At 40.6% G+C, this 27,947-nt stretch overlaps 1 protein-coding gene across 9 annotated transcripts in view; it reads left to right on the top strand.

The window, feature by feature from the left end:
• The window catches only part of mam (neurogenic protein mastermind), a 522,803-nt gene that overhangs the window by 343,837 nt on the left and 151,019 nt on the right, over positions 1-27,947 (top strand). For 5 of the 9 annotated variants that reach the window (XM_076524423.1, XM_076524421.1, XM_076524427.1 and 2 more), the window contains one exon: positions 14,253-15,968. In XM_076524423.1, the coding sequence (XP_076380538.1) occupies positions 14,253-15,968 (1,716 nt within the window). The remainder of the gene's footprint in view (positions 1-14,252; positions 15,969-27,947) is intronic. The other 4 variants (XM_076524424.1, XM_076524422.1, XM_076524429.1 and 1 more) reach the window with 1 other exon arrangement.

Here is a 27,947-nt window from a genome sequence, read left to right as displayed (position 1 = left end):
AATTTAGAATAGATAGAATAATATACTAGAATAAATATAGGTGGATTAATTTAGTCGACTAAAAAGTATTCGTTCGAACAATTCTCTCAGATTTATTCGAAACAATTCGAACACTGTCCGATTTTTGATACCTGATCATTAACAAACTAATTAAATAAAACAAGCGAGTAAATAGTTAAATAAAAATTTAACAACTCTATCTAAACGACGATTCGTTTTCGGACAATTTTTCACGAAATTCCCAACAGCGGATCTTCGACTGTAAAACGTCAGTTCGGAAAACAATCGTTAGAAATGATATCAACGTCCCTTGCAGATTTTCAAATATTCAAAGCGTTAGCATCGCCGGTCAACCCCATTCAAAACACATTCGTTCCCGGTGGCAAACACGCCAGCGATGTAGCGGCCCGTTACTTCCGGGCGAACTAGCATAATGTTGGCCGAAGTTCGGCAAACTCGAGGATGCCAGTCGTTAACCGATTTTGGGACAAGGGTTGCGGGAGGGTTTGTAGACACGGGCCGGGAAGGGTTGAATCGGGCTCTCCCAGGTCCGGGCGACCGCTCGTCTATTAATTTGCAATCGCTAAGCGGGCTGGATTAATCGATCACGCGAATTCTTCGACCGTGATAAAGAGCTGGACGTCGCCTTGGGGGTACCGGTAATCAGATAGACGGGAAGGCGGAGCGATGCAAAGGGTTGAAGAGAGAAAAGGTCCGCGTCCCGTCGCTTGTGTCGCTCTGACGCTGTTTACAAGTTTCGGAGTATATGCATAAGTCTGCTATCTTCGGGAACATCGATCGGAAATTTTATTCGACGCTATCGAAGAAATGGTCGATCGAATAAAAATTTATTCGAATACGAATTCGATCGAATAAGATTTTATACGAAGACGAATTTATTCGCACAGAAACTCGTACGGAAAATAATTGATCCGAATAAAAATTATAGAATATAATTTCTAAGTTTACCCATGGTTCATTGATTAATTTCTTCCGTGTTAATTTTTACAATTAACTTTTTTGGTCAAAGATTATATGTAAGAATGAGAAATTATTTAAATAGAGAATTATTCTAATAAAAGAATTTTTCGAATTATTCGAATGAGAAATTATTTGAATAAAAAATTATTCTAATAAGAAATTATTTGAATAAAAAACTATTCTAATAAGAAATTATTTGAATACAAAATTATTCTAATAAGAAATTATTTGAATAAAAAATTATTCGAATAAAGAATTATTCTTATTATATTCTACTATATCTTACTATATTAAATTTATTATTATTATGATTATTATTATTATTATGATTATTATTATTATTATTGTGATTATTATGATTATTATTATGATTATTATTATTGTGATTATTATGATTATTATTATTGTGATTATTATTATTATTATTATTGTGATTATTATGATTAATATTATTATTATATGATATTAATTATATACGAGAGTATCAATTTGTCATACGCGAGACACATTAGGTTGAAAAAATGAGGGCCGATTGAGGGTTAAAAAGCGAGAGGGATGAACAGAGAGAAGGTTGAAGATCGAGAGGGTAGAAGAGAGAGAGAGAGAGAGAGAGAGAGAGAGAGAGAGAGAGAGAGAGAGAGAGTGGGAGGGAGGGAGGGAGGGAGGGAGATAGAGAGTTGAAAGAGGAAAAATAGCGAGGAGGGTGAAGAAGCGAAGGGGCAACATGATGAAACTGAACCGGACGGGAATGAAAGTCGGGAAAGATTTATGTCCGTGTTAATAACTGCGTCGTCGTTCGTGGTATCGGCGTCGACAGTCTCGATTATGGTCCGCGGCAGCGAGGAAAATCGGTGAACCCTTCAACTCGCTCTCTCTCTCTCTCCCTCTCTCCCTCCCGCCGCACATTTACTCGCGTTTCGCTGCGCGTCCGACACCTCCGGCGAAATATGATTCCCTCGCCGAGACAAATTTATCGCGCCTTTTTACTTTCTAACGTTTAATCTTCGGGTTTAATGGACCGTCTTCCCCTAGGTAGAACGCGGCTGCTACCGGGATTCCCTGGCACTTTGTTACGCGATGTTTGGAACTTCGCGCGATTAGGATCTTTCAGACGAACTTCCACTTTGTTCACGGAATATCGGTATAACTGCTAAATCACGACGTGAAAGACGTTTTGTTGGATGCACGCTTTTCTTATCGATGCATTTTCGTTCGTTTAATGTTATCGGCACGTTTTCGTTTATTTAATTCTACCGATTGATCTTGGTTCGTTTAACGTTATTTAATGTTTATCAATTTTAGTCTGTTCAATGTTATCGATCATCGAAGTTAAAATTCGCATAAATAAACGTAACAATCCTGTTCTTCTGTTGTTGGTCGTCTGTAGACTGCGGATTTTTATGTCAAATAAAAATTGTTTGAAGTCGTTTTAAGAAACCTAAGTCAGTTTCAAATTTCTTTACTATTTTAATCATTTTAATAAGCGGCAGATAATGTGAAAATATTCTCGAAGTGTTCTAATGTCTTCACAGTTTTGTATTTGACTTAGTCATTTTTATCAAATTATTCTTAATATCATTATTCCCTTCTGTATAATGTTTCCCAAAAATGATGGCAGTGAAAAAATGTCTATCTCTCAGTGAAAATGTTCTATGTATTTCTATGTCCCACAAAAATGAAGCGGTTCCTCTACCAGCCTATAGACTCTCTGTATTTTAATCAGACAATAATTGCAAGGAATTGAGCACGTGCCATTTTGCCATTATCATTAAATGATTTCTCCAATAGCAGCTAATTTTTCTTTCGTTATTAATGTAATGCATCGCTCTCCAAAATGCGGTCAAAGCAAACATCGAACTCCACCGAACACATAATTAAAAAATGGAATGAAAATTCAACATATTCAATTGGACATAACTCAAAAAATGTGAGAGATAAAAAAAAGTGTCCTGTGACATGATCTAAGTACTAATATTCTGTAAAAATTATTTATTTTCAAAGAACAAAATAATTATAAACGATGATATAAATTTAGGATGATTTGGAGATGAGCTACTTTGAAGCCGCGTAGCCGTGTTCAAAATGAACAAATGGTAAAAAAGATCACAGTAAATAGTAAGCCACATGTTTAATTGACTACTGGTGAATAAATTATGCGTTACGGGGATATTTTTCCAAACCGACTTTTTTCCGCTTTTTTGTGTGGAAATCGACCATTGTGCGTCGTCCGACATTCCGTTGACTTAGCTAACACTTTATCGTCCGGTTGTGGTTTGCTCCCAGTACCGGCTAAATTTTCGCTATTCATTGTGTTGTGCTTATTCCTTTAAAAATAATAATAAATAATAATATAATTATTATAATTATAATTCATAAGGATATGGGGAGGTCAGCATACAGGAGGTCAGCTACTAACAAAACAGTAAAGAAGCGAAAACCGTCGATAGCTAAAAGTCGATTAATAGGCTATCGGTCGATAAGCATTGGCAATCGAAAAGCCGATAAATAGGCTAGCGGTCGATAAAGTGCTAACGAGGAAGCTCCGAAGAATATGTACGTATATTCGTCGACGAAATAGTTTGCTATTTGGAGAAGCGGCAAGGTAACGTCGTCTTAATCTCTGGAAGAAGGTGCGCACGGTTAATCCTTGCTGCTCGTCGCGCTCTTTGTCTTCCTCGCCGCGTTTATCAGCTGCGACGCGTTTAATAAACGTCGCGTGACGACGTTCATTTGCACGGTCGGCTGCATATTTTTATCGAATTTCCCGGTTATTAAGCGACCGACCGCGTTTCGCGAAATCCTGAACGGCGCCTGGTTTTCTGATTCGGTTCGGCCGTCTAATTCAGCGGTATAAATAAGTTTCACTGCTGAATTGTCACCGAAAAATCGGCGATCTTCGAACTTGTCCGGTTTCCTGTACAAAAATCGTGTAACTTTCGACTTGTGCTCATTTTGAAGAGTCGGGTCTTTGCTTTTTATCCGTTGGGCACAGAATATTCGAAGAATTTTCTAATCGAAGGTATAGGAGCTCGAAGTTCAACAGCTTTTCGGTCACGATTTAGTCTTCCTTCGAGACAATTTTTATCACATTAATTTCAAATTACTTCAATAACTTTCAATTACTTCAATAACTTTAAATTACTTTAATAACTTTAAATTACTACAATAATCTTAATTTACTTCAATAATTGTAAATCGTGTTTTGTTCGAATCTAATAAACAGAGAGTGTTGGGGCTTGCACTTTCTCGGTATCGCGAACATGTCCTCAGATTTAGACTACTACAGTAATGGGGATACACGATATTAAAAATTAGATTACGCAATCGTAAAGTAGAGATTTCAAGCTTCAATTAAAAAAAAAAATAGTCACAATTTTATGATAACTTTTAACGGGATTACAGCTGTTCGATGATCGACAATTGCTCGGCCAAAAATTGGTGATGCGTTAATTTTGCTATCGTATCTTTTCACAGAAAATAATTGAATAAGTTTCTTAATTCGAGCGTACGTTGCCATAAAAATGGCGAAAGGTAAATGCAGTCTTTTCTTAGTTTTAAAGAGACACGCGCTAGGCTCTGTTGATTTAGCGTTGAAGATACAGTTTATTCCGAACTGTTTCGAATTCTGAAGCGAGGGAAGGAATGCACTTTGGCCGTGTAGAATTTCGGTCGGGGCGACGGCGGAGATCGGAGAGAGAGAGAGAGGATAATTAAAAGCTGTCGAAATAAATCGAGGAAATAGATGGACCGGTCGCGTGAACCGATTCTGCTGCGAATTCTTGGATACACGGATTAAAGAGAGCCGGCCACGCTCCCGGAAAGTTTGAAGCGATCGTTGAAAGTTCGCCGAGGTCCATTCCCCGTTCCAACGAGCCCCGAGAACACTTTCGCGAGCGCGTGTCGCGTCCAACCTGGGAGAACCAATACAGCCTGATACAGATTCACCTGAGTGCGCCGCCTAAATTACTTGGAAACTATTTGCCATGTGGGAGACTCGCTCGGACCAACGGTCGCATGGCGCCGAGACGAACGCGAGACGCATTAATTGGTTCTTCGCTTCTTCGTCGAGATATCAAGCCTTTTATTCGCACCGGGCAAAATTCGATTCTGCGATTCTCGATCATGAGAGCCTTTGTTACGCTTAAACTGGCCTTTATCGTGCTTAACGACGTCTGACATGTGTCGTTTAACACGTTAAAAGCCGAATATTAATTAGAAAAATGCACACAATATCAAAGTCATTTAATTAATGAAACCGAAACTAGAAAGTGAAAATTTTCTGTAGGAAATATTGATTTTTTGACAGCTATTTTGTGTTCGACAAATCCTAATAACGTTCGATTGGTTCAATACATCACAATAAAAATGATTTTCAAAATAACACGTTAAGTGTTGAATTTCAACTCACAAAATTCACACAATATCAAAGTCATTTAATTAATGGAACCGAAACTAGAAAGTGCAAATTTTCTATAGAAAATATTGATTTTTTGACAGCTATTTTGTGTTCTACAAATCCTAGTAGCATTCGATTTGTTCAATACATTACAATAAAAATGAATTTCAAAATAACACGTTAAGTGTCGAATTTCAACTAAAAAAATTCACACAATATCAAAGTCATTTAATTAATGAAAACGAAATTAAAAAGTGAGAATTTTCCATGAGAAACATTGATTCAGCCATCTTGTGTCCTACAAATCTTAGTAACATTTGATTTGTTCAATATATTACAATAAAAATGAATTTCAAAAAGCTAATAAAAAATTAGTGCCACCCATACGTGACTTTCGTGACACTGAAAGATTAGTAATAAGAATTATAAGACTGAATTAATTTGAACATCTTACCATTTTTATTATAATGTGTGCTTGAATTAAGAAACTTATTCGATCATTTCCTACGAAAGTGGCTCTATATAATATCAAAAACGTTTAAATAAAAAATGTGGAACCTATCATTTCGACCACCGTGGTTGATTTAGCGTTAAAGTTGCAAAAAGTATTTCAGAAGCATTTTTCACATTTTCATATTTAAACTCTTACGATTTCCTATGCAATGATAGTGCGCCGATAAACGTTGTCTAATTTAGAAGCTTCCAACCTATACTTTTACACGTAGTCATTGATTTTAACCTACGATGATCTCGCTTAATGTGGCAGGTAGAAAACTGAAGATACTTTTTATTTCTATAATATTATAAATTGATGAACTATATGATAAAAAAATTGGGCGAAAGGTAACTGGCGTTGTAGAAAAGGAAAATGCTGGATTAAAACAAATGAAGTTAATACAAATTTCAAAAATCTTGGACAATAAATTTGTAGAAGATTCGACAGAATTAAGATATCTGCTGGAGTAAATAATAAATATGCGCCGCTTAGATCGAGTGGAACAATCATTTTCCGAATATGAAATAATATTTATGGATAAGCGTCGGCAGTGAACACCGTCCAATATCGAAAAAAGTGCTTGTCATTTATTGTCGCTCGAGTTACAATATACAATTTAATTTAATTTAATTTATTTGATTTGATTTATTTGATGACGGGTAAACGCCCATTTTTACAATATCAATACAAAAACTAAGACCGACAGAAAAATCAACGAATCAGCAAATTAGGTAAACAGTTTATGAATAAATATGTCATAATAATCGTAAAATGTTAATATTAATTTTTCTTGCGCACCAGTATATTTTTCGCGCATATTAGCATATCTTTCGTGCATAAATAGCATTTATGTTTCACACATATTTATTATTAAGTTGCGGATCTCTGTGCAAAATAAGAAACCTCTGCATCAATTGCAAAACAGATGAGCCACAGGTATAGTTTTCTTTCTTTCATGAATAATGTTATTAAGTTGAAATTAGTTTATTCTTAAAATCAGTTAATTCTTAGCTTCTTTTAATCTTTTCACTGGTTTCAGTTTCGCCCACCCATTTTGCCATAAACGCATAAAATACACGGTCTATTTATTATGAATGAACATTCGAAGTCGTTTTTTTTTGTTTCCCGATCAAGTCCTGTTCACGAAATCGTAATATGAAAAAATCGTCGGCGCACGTTTAGACGAATCATCTCGCGCAATAAAACCCGGAATCGCGGCACGGCCTCGTTCGCACCGCGCAATTCACGCAGCCGTTGAAATTGAAGAGGAATTCAAACCGACAACGATATTCCGGCTGAAACAAAAAAGAATTCAAAAGCGATTACGTTTCATTATGGCGACCGCGGCGCGCAGCAGTTCGAATGAAACAGAGAAAACTAGAAAACTATGCACCGTTTCGCGAAAAATATTTCAGCGGCAGGCACGGGCCGACGGCGGTAGGGAGAATTCGCAAAATTTTTTATTCGCTTGCGGATTCGAAACGGAGATAGAAATGCTGGGAATTCAATTCGGAATCGATTAAACGTTGTTAATTTTGCCGCGAGATTTGGTTAACGAATGTCAAAAGTTTTGGCGTTAAAAAGTCGACGCGGCGAATTCTTTATTCTTTCTGGAGTACGTCATTTCTTTGTGACGAGTATACTCGTCGTAACACGAAATGTTGTCACTGCCTCTTGACGAATATACTCGTCATGATATCAAATGTTAACACTCTTTCGTGACGAATATACTCGTCGTATCCAAAATGTTGTCACTCCCTCGTGACGAGTATTCTCGTCGTAACACAAAATGTTGCCAATCCTTCGTGACGAGTATACTCGTCGTAACACAAAATGTTGCCACTGCCTCTTGACGAGTATACTCTTCATAATACCAAATGTTAACACTCCTTCACGACGAGTAAACTCGTCGTATCTCAAAATATTGCCACTCTCTCGTGACGAGTATACTCGTCATGATATCAAATGTTAACACTCCTTCGTGACGAATATACTCGTCGTATCCAAAATGTTGTCACTCCCTCGTGACGAGTATTCTCGTCGTAACACAAAATGTTGCCAATCCTTCGTGACGAGTATACTCGTCGTAACACAAAATGTTGTCACTGCCTCTTGACGAGTATACTCTTCATAATACCAAATGTTAACACTCCTTCACGACGAGTAAACTCGTAGTATCTCAAAATATTGCCACTCTCTCGTGACGAGTATACTCGTCATGATATCAAATGTTAACACTCCTTCGTGACGAATATACTCGTCGTATCCAAAATGTTGTCACTCCCTCGTGACGAGTATTCTCGTCGTAACACAAAATGTTGCCAATCCTTCGTGACGAGTATACTCGTCGTAACACAAAAAGTTGCCACTGCCTCTTGACGAATATACTCTTCATAATACCAAATGTTAACACTCCTTCACGACGAGTAAACTCGTCATATCTCAAAATATTGCCACTCTCTCGTGACGAGTATACTCGTCATAATACCAAATGTTACCACTCCCTCGTGACGAGTATACTCGTCGTAGCACAAAATGTTACCACTCTCTCGTGACGAGTATACTCGTCACAACACAAAATAGTGCCACTCCTTCGTGACGAATATATCCGTTAAATAAAAAGTAATTAAAAAGGATAATATAAACTTTAATATTTCTCCTTAAATTTCATATTTCATAAAAGCGTCGCATTTAAAGAAAATATGAAGAAAACCAAACATGCACATCAGAGTTACAATAACTTGCACACTTTTCGAGGAGACTGCAGCAATTGCAACCGGTTAAGAATCGAAATAATTCCTCTCGTCGACACGTTTCTAAAAACGCACGTTTAAAGGATCCGGTGGACAGGTAACGCAATAAAAAAACAAAGCCGAATGTCGTCATCGTTTCGAACAGCGATGATTCCGGTCGTTGCTCACAGGAGAACCTGGAAAGTGGATCAAGAGGTCGGCGCAGGATCCACGAGGGGTATATTGACGCGGGCTTCCGTTATCCAGCAGGTCCCGGTGCACTTTTCGCTGCGCGAAATTGCTCCGCTAAGGCTGCGGCAGCGAGCCCGACCGAAACTACTCCCTGGGATCCCGTCTCGCATCTATTACGACCTACGTATACACAATCCCGGGGCCGACTTTCTCGTTTCCACCACGCGGAATATACGGCCTGGCCGCGGCTAGCGCGACGGAAGCGTCTGCGTTGCCTCGCGCTTTCTTTGCAATTTTCTCGCGGACGCCGATACCGCGCCCAGCCAGCTTTCGTACGCCAGAATTAGGGGCCGCGGAATTTATTGCGCTTGCACGGAAATCATACAGGGTGTTCCACTAGAAGTGTCGCGGGACGATATCGCCGTTATCGTTAACGATACGAAAAAATGCTGAAGGAACGAATTGTATGGTTCGAAAGGGCGCGTGTTATGGTCGAAACAACGTTTTTCCAAAGGTCGTGTTTTTCGAGATTTCAAGGTCGTCGATGTATTTTTAAATGAGTTAACACGTTTCTATCATTATATCTTGATGGGTTAGATCACGGCGCATCCAATGATTTGTAATACCCCATGATCTTCACGCGACCCTGAGCGCGAAAGAATTCTAAAACATTTCGGAGCGGACATGTGTAATGAACTAACTACAACAGTGAGATTAACGATGACAAATTTGTTGCAGTCGATCATTATTTCGATGGTCATTTCGTTACGGGTCACTGCGAACTTTTTTCTTACCGTGAAAGATAATAAAATTTTTATATATTCCTAGTGTTTTTTAGTCATGTTCGACATTTTTGAGAAAAATTCGACAAAGTCTGTGCATTTTGTGAAACTGGACAATTTTTAGTATATGACGAAATAGATAGATAATCTATTCTCATTTACCCAAACTTATTTTGAATTACAAGATTATTCCGAGGATATTCGTAGTATAATATAAATTTACAAAAATATTCCGATCTTTTCAAAACAAAATCAAACTTGGTTAAATTAAATTAAACAAAAACGAATTCAATGAAATAAATTGATTAATTATACGGGTGAGAACGACCTCGAAAAGTAACCTTGAATGGAGCTTATGAAAAGTATTCTAAGTAAAGAAAGTAATTCTTATGTTATTTTTTCTCCAGCTTCTCACATAAATCACAAAAATTCTCATATTTGGAGCATCCCTCGTGATACCAACGACTACATCTCACACATTTAAACCGGTCGTCACTTTTTGTGGTTTCGAAATACATAGTCCTTTCTGCATCTCACGCGTTCATTTTGATTCCATTCTTCTAACGACGTCTCACTTTCTTGTAAAACTGGATTATCTCTGCTCGAGTCGAATGATTGTTTTAATTGTTTTCTACGTTTCTTTACATTCTTTCCCCGTTCAATCGAAACGTTCCTGTGTTTCTTTATAGTTCTCTTGTTCTTCTTTGTCTTAATGTTCTCTGAACTATTTGTAATGTTTGCAAGTTGCCTACCGCGCTTTCTGACCATGACAGTTGCACTTGTTTGTGCAAATACGGGCGTTGTCTCGCTAAGCTAAACGGAATTCTTTGGAAATTAAGCTATTTTCAACTTGAAAAAAAGCAAATTCGCTTTGAAGAAAACCGGATAGAAAAAGAATAATAATTCCGTTGAAGGACGGCACAATTAATGTGGTCGAACTCTCCCAGATTAGTATGATCGGTCTATACCAGAATTATACGGAAGAGATCGATCGCGTTTTTAATATAAAGTAGAAATGAGTACATGCGTACTATCGAGGTTATACGGTAGTTTTATGCATAATATATCCCTCAAAATTAAAATAGTGTAAATAAACTTACCTATTTGTCGATTACTGCTAAGAGTATGTATTAGCGAAAAAACTTTCGGATCCGCCTAAAGCTTTAAACGCAATTTGCAAGGTCAGAATACAGTTTCGCGAGAATTACACAATACGTGATCAACAATCAATTTATTAAAGTCTTCTCCGACTTTTAGCACAACTCCATATGGCGTCGTTGTTTCGAGATATTTACACTGGCCGGTCTCTCCCGCTAGCCGAACTCTCCCAAACTTACCCTATGGAACACCAAAATCACTCGTCTTCAATTTTTCCGAATTTAATTCAACCGTTTGCATTGCGATCTCTTTCGCTGCTTCGTTGATAAGCTCTTCTTCATTCTTAATGATTTCCATAACAGAACGAGGTTATTCTTCTCCGAGTCGCTGATAACTAGACTGCCGATTTTATCCATTTATGGCAGAAATGAGTAGGTGTAATTTAAAACAGTATAAAGATTAAAAAACCAAAGAATGTTGATGTATTAATTTGAATTTATTAAAATTATGAAAGAAGAAAAAATATTGTGCTTGACTCCTATGTCTAGGTTACTTATATACAATTTATATACAATCGATGAAAACAAATTGTATTTTGCATAAAGGTCCGCGTCGTCGTTTCGAGATATTTACAGTGGCCGGTCTCTCGCGCTGGCCGAACTCTACCAGACTTACACTATATTCAATCCAGCGAAAAGTTCATTTGAAAAATTCCTCGACCCCAAAGGATTAACACGTTGAATGCCACGGGGGTCACCGGTGCCCGGCACTTAACATGGCGATGATGCCATGGGGACCATCGGTGACCGGCGCGCCCAAATTGATAGAAATATATATAATATAAAACAAATGTCAATATCTAAAATTTTGTATTATTACCATCGTCGATTCAAACAGTGACCCCTGTCGCAATTAACATGTCAAACATGGTTCTACACTGTAACTTATCTATCGCAGATAATATTTCAACATTATATGTATCATATAAAAGAAAATTCATCGTGGCGCCATGGACAATTTCTGTAAAACCGGCGTGGCATTCAACGTGTTAACCCTTTTAGTGTCAGAGGCCGATATATCGGCCCTCACTGCACTGGCGAAAGTGCCAGAGCCGATATATCGGCCCGCACCTTGTAGCGTTATAAATAAATAAATACGTTACAAATAGTCTAATTTCATTGCGAGAGAAAAAATCGCGTCACTATTTTGTTCTCTAGTTTGTCCTTAACCCTTTCGCTACTACGGACCACTATAGTGGCTTTCCATATGATACCACTGAGGTACTACGGACCACTATAGTGGCTTTCCATTTGGTGCCACTGAGGTACTACGGACCATTATAGTGGCTTTCCATAAGATGCATTATATTGCATAATGTTTTATTTCCTCTCATACTGTAAATTAAAGAGCGCATGCTAAGACGTTATAAAATACCCTGGAATACCCTTTATTTATAAATACCCTTTGGAGAAAAATTTTTTCGTTCGAAAAATTCATTCAATTCAAACAGCTTAGGTTCTCCGCCGACCGCCGCGGAGTACCGACTTCCGCTGACGATCGCCGTCGCGTAGCGTGCAGTGATGTCGCAGCGCTCTGTTCAGCAGAAGTACCGCGACGGAGAATCCGCCCGTAGCGAAAGGGTTAATACACTGCTTTTTCAATTATGTAAATATTGCTTTCCGTTTGGTTTTTTATGAGCCTTTTTCGAAATCCTATTAAAATCGTAAAATTCGGCCGGTTATCCTTCGCACAAGCGCCTCTTTTTCGCCCGGCACTAAAAGGGTTAATATTGCTCCAATCCTTTAAAACACGCACGAACGAACTACGAAATCGTAGAATTCGATTCTTGTCCCCGAACTGCCCTTAACTCGGCGCACCGTGCGTCGCATACAGTCACGCATGGTATCGCTCGAGATTCATGGAGGTTGCGGGGTGGCCGCGAGCCTAAGCGGGCAGCAGGCATCAGCGGCGAGCCGCACAAAGAGGGTCCGCGGAAAAAGCGTGGCCGGTATTGACAGGCGCGGTGAGAAATCGCCGGGTTAATTGCGAAAGAAACGTCGTGGCGTGGCGCGGCGTAGCGAGGCATCCCGTTCCCCGAGTTAAATATCCTGCGCTACCGGTTGCCGCGGCCGGGCTCCCAGAAAAACCGGTGGGTTTAAAGGACTCGGCTGCTCGGCTGCCTGCTCGAGATCCGCGCGTTTTGCCTTGACCCACGAGCCAGGATGCTTGTCGTCGATCCGCCGCGATGCGACGCGACGCGACGCAACCGGTCGCTCGCTGCAAATGGGAAACAAGGCCGAGCAGCGACCGCGGGATTTAGAAGCCATTACCGCGTTCCTCCCGTTTTTCCACCGGCTCCCGGTTCACGCTGCTTGCCCGGCTGCGATCTCGTCGTGGGTGGCACTGGGAGAACGGAATCCCTCCGTGGCGCCTTCCAGCGGCGGTGCTCCCTCTCGCGGGCTCGCCTCTTTTCTCCGCCGACTCGGCCAGCCGGCGGATTACCGCGAAATAGACGCTAATTATCCCTCGAATACACTAGCACTTGCTAAGAAAATGAAAGTAATCGAGGCAATGAGAAGAGCGTTGGAAAAGAAGAAGGATGTGGCTAACGAATTTCGAATTCCTACAAGCGCTCTTTGGTTCGTGTGGTTACAAACATTTTATGTAAATTTTTTTTTAATTAATATAATAATTAATTTAATAATAATAATTTAATTTCCATTAAATAATAATTAATTTGTATAAAATTTTTAAACGTTATTTTAAATTTGTATAAACAATTTATATACATATCTAAATAATAATTTATATAAATATCTAAATGATAATTTATACAAATATCTAACTAATAATTTATACAAATATCTAAATAATAATTTATACAAATATGTAAATAATAATTTATACAAATATGTAAATAATAATTTATACAAATATGTAAATAATAATTTACATATTATACAATTGTCCTTCAGCTTGTATTCCAGCCTTGCGCCTCGCTTTTATAGTTGCCCATTGTCAACACCTACGAAAACGAGGCGCAGAGTTCAAATAATTGGATCTCCTCTTCCCAAATTGTACATTTTCGTTTACAAGCTGAAGGACAATTGGGGAGAATTTCCTGTATATATCTGTCGAAAAGACCGATATTGCTATAAATATAGTTACGGTACAAAATTATCTTGATCCCGAACGAATGAAACAAAAATCAAATACACATTATATCACACCTTTGGCTACCGCTGAAAAAGGTCGTCGCATCATTTCAAACTCTTCGAACGCCTTCGTTTTGAATTCGATCTCCTCATTTCCGTCGCAAACGCACGAAACCCGCAGTCCAGTCGTTAATTATTCGTCCAGCGTTAATTAGCCTACCAGGGAATCGAAACTGTCCTCCCACAAACGTTCGACTACGGCGACAGGCGTGACTGCGCGCAAAGAATTCTTATCGCCAAGAAGAATTAGTCCGAAAGAACGCGATCATCGGCGAAATCGCCTCGCGATCCGTTTGCAATCCTATGCCCTTACGACCCACAAACGAATCTAGCTGATGTTCCCCTTGTTTCTGGTTTCAGCAGCAAAAATTCGTAAAGAGGACGGCCGAGGAGTTGGAGACAGCCGGCGGCGGAAGCGGGGACGGTGGTTTCGGCGAACCGCCGGTGAAGCTGCAATGTACGCAGGCGCAGCATCAGCACCAGCAGGGCCCGGGCGGCGGCGGCGGTGGCGGGCCTCATCACGGCCACGGGCAGCACCCGCCGGGCAACGGAGCAAACTCGACGGGCCCGGCCCACGGTGGCGGCGGAAACGCCGGCGGCGGTGGCGGCGGCGGGAACGAAGGCCTGACGAAATTCTCGGTGGAAATAGTGCAACAGTTGGAGTTCACGACGTCGGCGGCGAACTCGCAGGCCCAGCAGATCTCGACGAACGTGACGGTGAAAGCGCTTACGAACGCTTCGGTGAAGAGCGACCTGCTGAACGCGTCGTCGTCGCCGAAGTCCGGCCCGGACACGCCGGCCTCGGCGACCTCGAGGTCGCAGACCGGGAACAACGGAAGCGGCGGGCCGGGCCCGGGCAGCGGAGCGACGTCCGGCCCGGGCGCCGCCGGCGGTGGCATCGGTTGCGTGGACATAGGGAACCTGGTGGAGTGCAAGCAAGAGCCGGACAACGAGTTCGTGGACCTTGAACAGTGCGCGGCGGCGTTGGAGAAGGACGCGGCCGCGAACGGCGGCGGGTTCCCCGGCTTCTCGGACTTCATGGGCGACGACACGGGCGACGAGATCATCACGTCCGACGCGTTCAAGGACTTGATCTCGGAGATCTCGGACTTCCATCCGGAGTTCATGAAGGACTTCGACTTCGAGGACAAGATCCCGGTGGAGGCGCTGGCGAACAACGCCGCGGTGGCCGCCGCGGCTGCCGCGGCCGCCAACAACAATAACAACAACATCGCGACGAACAACGGCCAGATCAAGATCGAGGACGACAAGGACGCGATTCACCAGCAGCACGCGAATACGAACAGCAACAGCGTGAACAACGGCACGACCAGCAACAACGGCAGCTCTCTGCCAGCAAACTCGAGCCCCGGCGGCCTCGGCTCCGCCCAGTACTCGCCCGCCAGACTGCCATACTCGGGCCTCGACTTCAAGTCGGAGATGAGCCCCGCGGCCCAGACCCTCAAGCAGATGGCCGAGCAGCACCAGCACAAGAGCCAGCAACTCGGCCTCGGAGGCTTCAATCCCGGGGCAGCCGCGGCGGCCGCAGCCGCCAGAGGCCCGACCGCCAGGTCCCCTTACGCCGAGTTCCCGCAGTTCGGCGGCACATCGGACTACCTCGGCAGCCCTGGCAGCACAGGCCCGCCCGGAGGTCAAGCCCAGGCGACCACCGGCACCGGGTCCTATCACAAGAACAACGGCACCGCCGGCTTCCAGAGCCAGCAGGCCAACGACATGTTCGTCGGCTCCCAAACGCAGTTCGCCCAAGGCCTCGCGGACATGAAGAGACCGCAGCCGGCCGCCGGCGGCAAGCCCAGCATGCTAGGACCTACCGGCGGCTACAAGCAGCAGTATTCCCCGTACGGCGGCAGTCCCGGGTCGATGCCTAATCACGGCAGCCCCGGGTATCCCCTGCCGCCTAGGGGATCCCAGGGCGCCGGACCGAATCAGACCGGATCGCAAGCACCCTTCACCAGCTCCACGCCGCCGAGGCCTCCCTCGGGATCCGGCACCTCTTCCTTGCAAATTAACCAGGCGCAGCAGCTACACATCAACAACCCCGGACATCAGATTCAGGTTAGTGGAGATACTTGTTCTTGTCGCGGTAACCGCGCGCGACACCCGAGCCTCTTCTTGGTTTCAGGATGTGTTCCGCGTTTCTGGGGTGTATCGGAGGTTCTTGTTAGCGTCGATTTGTCGAGGAATTCAATTTTTGAGGCGCCGATTCGACGAATGATCGGGTTGGATTCTTAATGGCGCGAGGCTGATTCGACTCGTGAGAAACAAGGGGTGTCGTTGTTTACCAATGTCTGTACTTTTTGATCACAAATTTGTTGCTAAGGTTGTTTATAGTAACTTCGGAATTTATTTGAGTTGTCTTTTTTAACGTTTCGGTATGTACGGATTACATCCCTGACACTTTCACGGCCGGACACGCGCGCGCACTTTGTGAGAATTTGTGTGATTGAAATCGAACCTGCGCGGTTCTTTAAAAAATGCATCGTGATTATGTGATTGATCAGATTTATCCTGTTCACGTTATTAACAGTTGATCTACAGAACCCTGAATACGGCTAATGGACATTGTTTTGTAACAATGACAAAGTTGGATTTAGTTGAACTTGATACGATTTTTATCATGATATATGCTTGATCGAAAAAGTTCATATAAAGATTTTCGACTAAGACATTTTTACAGTGCCAGAGACTGTGATAGAAACAATTAGAAACCAGTCATTCGTCGAACCAGACTGGTTTGAGATCATGTTTGCTGATTCCAGAGTCAATGAAGTAGTACGTTACGGAATTATTGAGAATTTAATTTTTAAAACTTGATAATCCATTTTAACACATTGCGGACGGCTCACGAGATATCTCGTTTTTAGCAAATTGAACGTTGCGGACGAGTCACGAGATATCTCGTTTTCATGTTTTTTTTATTTAATCGGCAACAAGCAACCAGCCGCAAATATTTCTGTTACGTAACCATGGTAACGAAGCCTCCCGCATTCCTAAGTAATTTTAGCGAAACAAATGAATCATTCCAAGCATGTAGAAATGATCAGTCATAGCCACTCTAAATCAATATTCAAATTTGTATAATAAATAATAGTTAAAATGTAAAAAATCTTATATAATAAACAGATATATAAACTATGTATATATAGTATTATTTAAGAATACTAAATGCAAATTAGAAATGTGTGTATCCGCTTCCTGTTACTTGCCAAGCATGTTTTTGGAGCGTTCGAAAATGTGCGGTCTTTGAAGGCGTGTTGAACGCGCAGAGCCCCGTCCGCAATGTGTTAATTTCGTGATTTTATTCAGATTTGCAAGAGAACGTCGAGAACGTAACATTGCTTTGCAATTTGTAATTAATCGAATAAAATATCTTAATTTAATGAAATTCTTGAGGCACGTCAAAGTATTGAGATATAAACAAAAATTCTAGAAAATAATTAGATCAATAAAAAAAACGATGCAAACATTTATCGAATTTAAAAATACTGTTCCATTACTTTCGACGCAACGAAGTAATTAAAGGAGAAAAGAAATGTATATCTCGCAAAATTGTTATCCTGCATAAAAAAATCCACCGTCTGTTTGTCACGCTCGAATTGTGCGGCACAATTTCAATTCTATCCCCTCGGCTCACCTTGCTGTTATTTTCGCGTCGCTCGATCGTCGAAGTAGAATGTGATCGGTTTGGTCAGACGAAGGAGGACCACGCTTCGCTGCATCGTTTCGAACAGGGTACGGTGACAAACTTGTTGAATGAACGATTCTTAGCGCGCAGTGCATTGTACGGCGGAACGTAATCAATTACTTTGGGAAGCACCCTAAACGTTCTTTGCTCCCTTAACGTTCAACATCCAGTTTCCCAGTTGGCAGAGTAACTTGTTGCGAAATACCTACGTTCTCTTCTGTTTGATAAATATTGCGAGACACATATTACCGGTGTACATAGTAAATGGAGCAACATGGACCAGCTGTGGCCCAGCAAATGGAGAGTCATGCGAATTTAGCGCGGCACTCAACGAATAACCCCTTGTCTTACAATTTCTTCCGCGGGCACTCCGGTTAGAGTACCTTTATCATTAATAATTTCCTACATAGAACAGAGAATCGTAATTTCGCATTTTCTTGGAACCACGGGCACGACTAACGGAAATGGATTATATTCGTTACACTTCGTTCCATACCTACATCGCGATTGCGGGCTGATATTATGTTATTAACCGTTTGCACTCGAAGCTATTTTATCTGTAAATCTAAAATAGTTTTTCTGACTTATAGTATTTTTATTTTACGTGACAAAGTGCGTTTCATGCACATGAAATTGACTCTCGTGACTCGCACAACAGTTAAATCTAAACTTTGTTAATATAAAGTTCATCTGAGAACGTGATGTAACAAATTTTAATGGTGCCTCGGAGTCAATTAATAAGTCAATAAACAAGATTCGAACGTAAATGTCTCTCTGCGCTGTTTCGAATACATATTCCCACAGGAACGATAGTAATCTTAATGATCTCGCGCGTTTCGAAAATTCGTTTGATACGCATTCTATTAAAATACGAATCGACTGCTGTGTTCGATCATGATCTACTGTTTCTACTGATTGCAAATAGTAATGCGAGCGATTCTGACCGGCTTCTAAATTCGATTTTTTTGAAAATTTTAATAGAAATTACCGTGTCCCGGTTCTTTTAGTTTAATGAATAAGCAATGAACAATTATCATGGTAATGAACGATCAATGGCGAATGATTGTGGTAATGAACAATCAATTTTAAGAATTATCGCGGTAATGTGTAATCAATGAAGAATGATAATAATAATGAACAATCAATGAAGAATGATCCTGACAATGAACAATCATTGAACAATGATTGTGGTAATGAACAGTCAGTAAACAATCATCATGATAATGAACAATCAATGAAGAATGATCCTGTTAATGAACAATCATTGAACAATGATTGTGGTAATGAACAGTCAGTAAACAATCATCATGATAATGAACAATCAATGAAGAATGATCCTGATAATGAACAATCATTGAACAATGATTGTGGTAATGAACAATCAATTAAGAATGATCGTAGTAATGTATAATCAATGAAGAATGACCGTGGTAATGAACAGTCATTGAACAATCATCATGGTAATGAGCAATCAGCGAAGAATGCCCGTGATAATGAGCAATCATTGAACAATCATCATGATAATGAACAATCAATGAAGAATGATCGTGATAATGAACAATCATTGAACAATGATTGTGGTAATGAACAGTCAGTAAACAATCATCATGATAATGAACAATCAATGAAGAATGATCCTGATAATGAACAATCATTGAACAATGATTGTGGTAATGAACAATCAATTAAGAATGATCGTAGTAATGTATAATCAATGAAGAATGACCGTGGTAATGAACAGTCATTGAACAATCATCATGGTAATGAGCAATCAGCGAAGAATGCCCGTGATAATGAGCAATCATTAAACAATCATCATGATAATGAACAATCAATGAAGAATGATCGTGATAATGAACGATCATTGAACAATGACCGTGATAATGAACAGTCGGTGGAGAATGATAATGGTAATGAAAAATCAACGAAGAATGATCGTGGTAATAAAAACCACTGAAAAATGATCGCAGCAATGAACAATCAATGAAGTATGATCGTGGTATTGAACGACCAATGAAAAATGATCGATGAAGAATGATCGTGAAAATAAACGATCAACGAATAAATTATGAAGAATTATACAACGAAGAAGGTATAATGAAGAAAGTGTCCGTGCAATTAGCATCCGATGAAGAAAGCGTCGCGTAATGAACAATCTCGAAGAAAGGATCGCAGGACGGACGTCCTCGTCAGAATTCCATGCGCGTGTCGTTGGAGGCCGAATGATATCTGTTGCGTCGCGACGACACGTCTATTTTTGTCGAGGACGGCGGCGTCACGAGTCGACGTCGGTGGTGGCGACGACGCCGGTGTCGCGACGCCGGTGGTGGTGGTGGTGGCGACTGGGGATGGTGGTGGTAACGACGTCGCCGCGACGCGACGCGACGCGCCTCGCCTCGCCGGTGGCGTCGCGTCGCCAGCGAAGGGGCTTGCTATCGACGCTCGTTGGCCAGCGATGGCACAAACTTCGATCAAGAACGGACATTAATCCTCCGCTCGAGCAGAACATCCGTTTAATTAGCTCAGTTGATCGGATATTTTTATTTCGCACGTTATCGAATGAAATCGTATTTGTTAAAGCCCTTATCTCTTATCCTTACGCGCGCAGCCGTAATGCCAATAATGATTATTATTATAATAATTACATATTATTATGTAATAATACATATTATAATTATATATTATATAATAATATATATATATATATATTATATAATATAATATAATTATAATTATATATTATTATGTAATAATATATAATTAATTATTATAATATAATATAATGTAATAATTATAATAATCATAAATATAATTATTATAATAATTATAATAAATATTATAATAATATAAATAAACTCGAACAATAATAAAGTCTTCCAACTGAAATTTTTGCTGCAGTTTCTGTACATGACGTTGAAAAGAATTTGGTACTGGGTTTCTCGATCTGGTATCTTTTTCACAAGAACCGAGGTTCTTTCTTTCATTAAGGAACACATTAGAAGAGAAATATCCACGTTCGAGTATTATTGTTATTATTGCTATCATGCACTCGTACCCGTATGCTTGCTATTTATTACACTTTCTGCAACAAAGGGTCCACCCCGTTTACACGACAAAGAAATTGAAATTAACCCTTTGACTGCGCTGTACTCTCAGATAGAACCATCGATACATACGAAGCGAAATAAACAAATCAGTCGGTATAGTAATAATAATTATAATTATATATAATAATTAATATAATAATTTCTCCAAGAAATGTTCGGAGGTCGGAATTGAACCGGCAGATCTGAGAATACAGTAAGTTCTCTCTAAGTGACGCTCAGATTGTACACAGAAAAGGACAATTTGGGAACAGAAGATGCGATTATTTGAACCTTGCACCTCATTTTTATAATTGTTGACAATCGGCAACTATAAAAATGTGCCTCAAGACTCGAAAAATCGTGTTTTCTCTTCACAAATTGTCCATTTCTGTGCACAATCTGAGCGACAATTAGAGAGAATTTACTGTACTAAATCGCGATTATTTCTATTTTTTTTGCTACGATTCGGGGGCAATTCGGAGGCCACATGACACGATTCGAAGGCAATTCAGTGGCCACGTGCCATAATTCAAAGGCAATTCTCGAAGGCAATTTTCTTACTCGACTCACATCCAAACAGACCATTTCGCATTGTCTTCCGGGAATTCGCGTCGCGTCACACCCTTGACCGACTCTGTCAATCCTTAGCATGGACGTACCAGTAAATTACATAGGCGTAGGACTAGCACAGGCAAATTCACAGCAGCCCGTAATTTGTCATTTCCGGGAGAAATTACTGTAACAAGTTTCCTTCGATAAACACAACGTTTAACACAATGATAAGTTGTTGCAACAACGAAGATGTTGTAGTCCACAAAATGTGGACTGCATATATTTCCATCTTTCGCACATATTGGTAGACTTGAGAGGCCGTCTATATAAGTCTTCCCTAGTCAAAGGGTTAAAAAACAATATAACCCTAGATTTAGGTAACCCGTCAAAATGATGGGTCATTATTTTTTTCATTTACGATTAATTAGTCTTCCCTAGTCAAAGGGTTAAAAAACAATATAACCCTAGATTTAGGTAACCCGTCAAAATGATGGGTCATTAATTTTTTCATTTACGATTAATGAAATGTTTATTTTTTAATGAATGTTTATTAATATATTTACGATCAATTTATATGCTACTCACAGCAGATGTCACAATAACACTTGTTAAAAATCAGAATAAATGTTATTATTGTTACTTTTATAAACCAATATAAAACAGCTGTTTTCTGTGCTCCGTAAATCTAGCGTTAACAATCAGTTGTTAACGCTATTGGTAATGGTAAACAAAATCGAAGAAACGATGTCCGCGAGGCTTGTTCAAGGATCTCGCGATTCCGGATCGATGCCATCGCTACTCGGCGTGCCGGCGTGGCTCGGCGCCGAGTCGGGGGACGCATATCGGCGTCACGAGGGCGCCGCGACGCGCAACAAGTAGTCTCTGCCCCCCCCTCCCTCCCCAAGCATCACCCAAGTTTTCCCTCTCGGCGGACGACGGCCCCCACTTTCGCGGCGGCGTTTGCCAGAGGGGGTTGCCACAGTGGAACGAGGAGGATCGAGGACGACGGACGGAGAAGGGCGGCTGCGGAACCGCGCGCAGCCGGCGTCGCGACGCCGTCGCCGCCACCGCTGCCACCGTCTGCTCGATTTAACCTGCGCCTACAATCCGCCGCGTCAATACGCTCCGCTCCGGCCGGTAGTCGCGGGGCCGCACTCGCGACAACCTGCACGCCATGCTGCCGCCGAAACGCGGTGCGTCGCGTCGCGTCGCCGAGCGGCGCAGGCCGTCGCGACGCGCCCGCGATTTATTTCCGAGCCCCGCTTTATTTATAACGAGCCGCGCCGCTGGAAACGGTAACGCGCCCACCGTGTTTCGCGTGGACGTAATACCGCGATGCTCGATAGAATCGCCCCCTCCCTCCCCGCGTTCCTCTTTATGCAACAGATTATTATTGAACACGCTCTTTCGCTCTCCACTTTTCAGTCCTCCGTCATTCTGTTGCACGGTGCGGATCTTCCTCGACCAACCCTCTGACGGCAGACCATTCCCGAAACTGTGCTATCGACGATATTACGATTAGTTTATAACGATTCTAATTTCTAACGATTCTTGCTTTGTTCAGCAATTTTGTAAAACTTAACACTTTATCGTCTGGTCGTGGTTGAGGCTGCCACTCAGTAAGGACTGGCTTAGTCGCGCGCGCATTTGCTCCCAGTACCGGCTAAATTTTCGCTATTCATTGTGTTGTGCTTATTCCTTTAAAAATAATAATAAATAATAATAATTATAATTATAATTCATAAGGATATGGGGAGGTCAGCATACAGGAGGTCAGCTACTAACAAAACAGTAAAGAAGCGAAAACCGTCGATAGCTAAAAGTCGATTAATAGGCTATCGGTCGATAAGCATTGGCAATCGAAAAGCCGATTAATAGGCTAGCGATCGATAAACATTGGCAATCGAAAAGCCGATAAATAGGCTAGCGGTCGATAAAGTGTTAAAGGCACTTATTAGTGGACTTTTAATTAGCCTTTCCGTCGTTTCGAACGTGACAGCGATTTATTCGATTGAACTGCCGAAAGTGGAGTAATCGAGGGAACGGTTCCTGGGTCAAAGTTGACGCGGACGACGGCTCGCGGTGGTCAATTTCGAGCAGCTCGTTGTTCTTGTTTATTGTCATAGATTAATATTGATTTTATAGATATTTTGCGAGAATTGGGTTCTTCTTCTGAATTTGTAGACTTGAAGCGATGCGCGAATGTATTCGAAGGTTTTTTAAAACGCAATGACTTTCTTCAAACTGGACCTTGAATTTTGTTTTAGATGATAGAAGGACTAGTCTGCTAGACGAAAATGCTTCTTTCTAATTCTCCTACTGCTTGGAATGACAAATAAGAAATAAACTCGCAAGTTTTTTCAACCTTTTTTTAGCCGAGCCTGCGACGAAAAAATAATAGGAAGAAAAATTAGAAAAATTCTCATTTCTAAGAGACACGAGTAGACGAAAGACAAAACAGTGACACTGTTAGAAGAATTTAACAGTTCGATTATATTATTTAAAACTCATTACAATTATTCAAGACCGCGATAAATAACTATACTTTTCCTGTTTGTAATGCAATCGATGCGCAAAATATTTATTTTGCATAAAGATCCGCGATCTACCCGTGCGCATGCTGCATAATTTCATCGAAATCGATTTCAATGAAATGCCAATGAAAGGTATTTTTTCAATGTTTGTTGTAAGCTCGGATGAAAAACGTTAAAAAAACGAGAGTTTCTGTCATTCGAAGTAATAGCAAAAGTAAAATAGAAAACAATATCTGTCTACTAGACTAGTCCCTCCATCATTTAAAATAAAAATCAAGTTATTTAGTCCATTTTGAAAAAGTGATTGCGTTTTGAAAGGTGTTTGCGATATCATTTACAATAACGTTATGAAAAATCGTTAACAATCAGAATAAATGTCTTATCGTTGCTTTTATAAACTAACACGAAACAGCTGCTTTTGGTGCTCCGTAAATCTAGCGTCAAAATTTATTTATACAGAAAAATATAATTGTTTAAATTGTTTATCGCTAGGTGGCTAACCGGCGACTGCTATGCGTGAACTGGAAAATTCTGTGAAAGTAAATTTCGATTACGGAGAAAATGCAGATTGTGAGAAAAATCCTCGGCGAAGGCAAGAAGGGAAAACGTTGAGGGAGGAGCCGATCGAGAAAACGATTCCCGTTCCTCGTCCGCCCGATTGTAGAAAATCCCCGACTATTGTGGCCGTTTCGAGCAGATCTTATCCGGTCGTGTCCCCCCCGTTCCGGGCGCCGAGGCCGCCGAAACGTTCCTCTCTGTCCCAATCGCGTATGGACACGTCCGTCCCTCGTAAATCACGGCTGCCATGCGAACGTATTTGCATCTGAATGCGTCGCGGCGAACGACGCGAACGACGCGACTCCTTCCTCGACGTTTCCCGTCTTCGAGCCACGATTATGCCGTTCCCGACGATTCTTTTCACTCGCGGCGCGCGTTGCACTTTCATCCGTCGCGTCGCCTCTGTCACGCGCACGGGCACTCGCTTCGCCGCGCGGTATGACGAGCAGCGGCCGAATGTCGCGGAACTATACCCGCGAAGCACAGAATTACTATACCAAAAGAGATTGAAATGTCATCCAGAATTTGTTATCTAACAACGATTTATAATAAGAGTATTTCTTCTTATGTTGTATTAACCCTTTGCACTCGAAGTTTTTTTTGAGTCATATTACCAGCAACTCGAAGCCATTTTAGTGAAAAGATCATATTCACATGTAAGTTCGTGATATAAGCATTAAAAGAAAAGTCATCGTTGTATGTTATTATTTTTTTAATTGTTTATGGATACAAATGTTAGGATATATAAAAAAAATTATAAAATTATTACATTTTGTAATCTTCCAAAGTGTGATACCTCTCGAAGCAATTGCCAATATGTAATCTTGGCTTCTCTAGACAGGTATCACAAAAATAATGGGTCTGCCGTCTTTCGCCTGGAATTTTTCTATTCGAACACACTACACAATCTTTCTTGGTTCCAGAACGTATAATATGTAGGTGGTTGTTGAGCCTGGCCTCCGTATTTGGTGTGTAACTGTATTCTCGAGATGTGCTGTTTTGTCGGAAATTTCCAATCAATTGGTCCACCAACAATTTTACAAACTTCACTTCAATATCACTTTCAATTCTCGGTATGTGTCGTCGTACAGCAGGAAATATATCACTATCATTAGAATCGGATTCATGGCTTAGTTCAATATTGTCTGCTTCATCACGGCCAAGAGCGTCTATATTATTTATGTAATGTTCACTATGAACTTCAAATTCTAATTCGTCGCTACTACTTTCAATATCACTATAATTTTCACAAATTTTTCTTTTATTTGCCATATCGGGGATATAAATATGTATTCAAAATATAAAAACAACAGATAAACTAAAATCTGATATACACTCTACTGCTGAATAACACGACTTAACTCACTTGCATCCAAGTGCGGAATGCGGAATGTTGCTCAAACCGCGATTGTGTGCTGTTATCGAGAGCATAACAATCCGCGAGCCGCGACCGTCATTTGTCACCAACAGCGAAACATCCTATAACTAATTTTTACGATTTGTTTTTGTTCTTATGTTAAAAACTGAAAATTATTTGCATTGTCTCCGCTCCGGAGCCCTCGAGTGCAAAGGGTTAATACATACACATGCATGAAAATGTTTACATTGGAATGCATTTTTCGTTATACATTTTTATTTAACCTGTTTCTAACAATCAGTTAACGGACATTTTTACAATTGATTAACGAATCTTCTTACAATTAATTAACCAACGTTCTTACGATTAGTAAACGAACGTTCACGCAATTAATTAACGATTGTTCTTGCAATTAATTAACGAACGTTTTTCTTATAATTAATTAACACTAATCGTGCTGGGCGTTAGAAATGACTCGTCTGTGTTGCCTTATACAAATTAAAGTATCAAATTTATTTAGATTTTTCCAATTTATATATGAATATACAAGTTTTTTATATTAATATACAGGGTGTCTTGATTAAGCGAGTACAGCAGGATACCCCGGATGGTAGGATGGAGTACATCGTTTTGTTGTGGGTGGAGTAGAACAAGAGATCTCAAGGTCAATCTAATTTTCTTAAATGGAAGACTGTATTTTTGTCTTCAGCAAGTAATAAAAAGCACTGAGAGAAATCCAAAGAGCTGCTATTTGATATCATTCTGAGTTCGATAAAGGTAAATCGTTAGCTTATGTTTACGTCCTGCATTGGTCGACGACCAACATTCAACAATCGTCTGTATCAAGTTACTGCAATTGTGATATTATAAACAGGGGTCGAGGATTATTGCCAATGCCATAAATTGTCGATTGTAATTTTCACTTACCAGTTGAATAATTTTTTATCCTTCTTACGTGTCCACCATTATTGAAAATACAGGTCGCCTCCAAGTAGTCTTTCAGACCTCGGTAGAGAACATAAATGATTTAAGAATTATGATCGCATGCAGCTCGATATCGGAGGAAATGTTAAGAAGTGTTGCGACACAATTTTTAAAACGATTACAAATGTGTATTTTTCAGGGATCTGTGGGTACCCGAAATTTCGGGTTGGGTCGGGTCGAAAGTTCGTAATCGAAGTCGGGTCAGGTCGAATAGAGATTTCGAACTCCTTCCAAGATATCCTGCTGTATTCGTTTAAACAAAGTATGTTGGGATGAATAGATTTATTGAACGGTTTCCGGTGGATGTGTCTTTATAATTCCAATAATTGTAGAATACGCATTGTCGAACCGGTCATTTGACCGGCGATGTTACGTGTTAGTGTTAACCAGTTAGCTGTGTTTGACGAGTATACTCGTCATGGAGAAGTGGCAATATTTTGTTTCATGACGAATATACTCGTCGTGCTTAAAAACCAGTGATTATTTAAATTGTAATTTTAGTGAAAACAAAAACATATTCTCACATTTCAAGATGTTTAGAATATTTTGAGGTCAGGCCAGAATAAAACAAACAAATAAAAAATATGTATAATTTGAGATAAACTCGCGGGTCCCCGTATGCATCGGCTGAAATCATTATGTATAGCATAACCTTGCTTTGCTGAATACCTCTCAGCAGCAGCAATTTGAATTTTTATCTTTCATAAGTTAATATTATAATAATATAATAATATTATAATAAAATTGTTAATTTTATAAAATAAAACCGTCTTTTTGATCCAATATTTTAATAGCGACACTTACTCTGTGTTTGACGAGTATACTCGTCATCGCTTAATTCTCGCGACACATACAGGGTGTCCTAAAATTGTCTCGCAATCCGGAAATAAAAGGTTCCTGAGGTCATTTGAAGTAACTTTTTCCTCGGCACAAATTCAATCCGCGGTTTTGTCTACGAGTTATTAACGAAAAACAGTGGCCAATAAGAGGCGAGCGCGACTGGGGCGAGGCGGCCCAGCCAACCAGCGCACGAAGCCCAGTTCCGTTCATTGGCTCGGTCGTCTCACTCCAGCCGAGCTCGCCTCTCATTGGTCACTATTTTTTCGTTAATAACTCGTCAACGGTGCCTCGGAGAAAACTTTTGTAAAGAAAAAAGTTGCTTCAAATGACCTGAGGAACCCGCCACTTTCGGATTACGAGACATTTTTGGGACACCCTGTAGGTGCGCGTTCTGAAACGAAGACGCCACAGCTAATTGGTTACAGACCGTTCACACCT

Source organism: Megalopta genalis, chromosome 9, assembly GCF_051020955.1.
Source record: "Megalopta genalis isolate 19385.01 chromosome 9, iyMegGena1_principal, whole genome shotgun sequence".
Classification (NCBI taxonomy): Eukaryota; Metazoa; Arthropoda; class Insecta; order Hymenoptera; family Halictidae; genus Megalopta; species Megalopta genalis.
The sequence above is the reverse complement of the archived record's forward strand: the minus strand, read 5'-3'. Positions and strand labels throughout refer to the sequence as shown.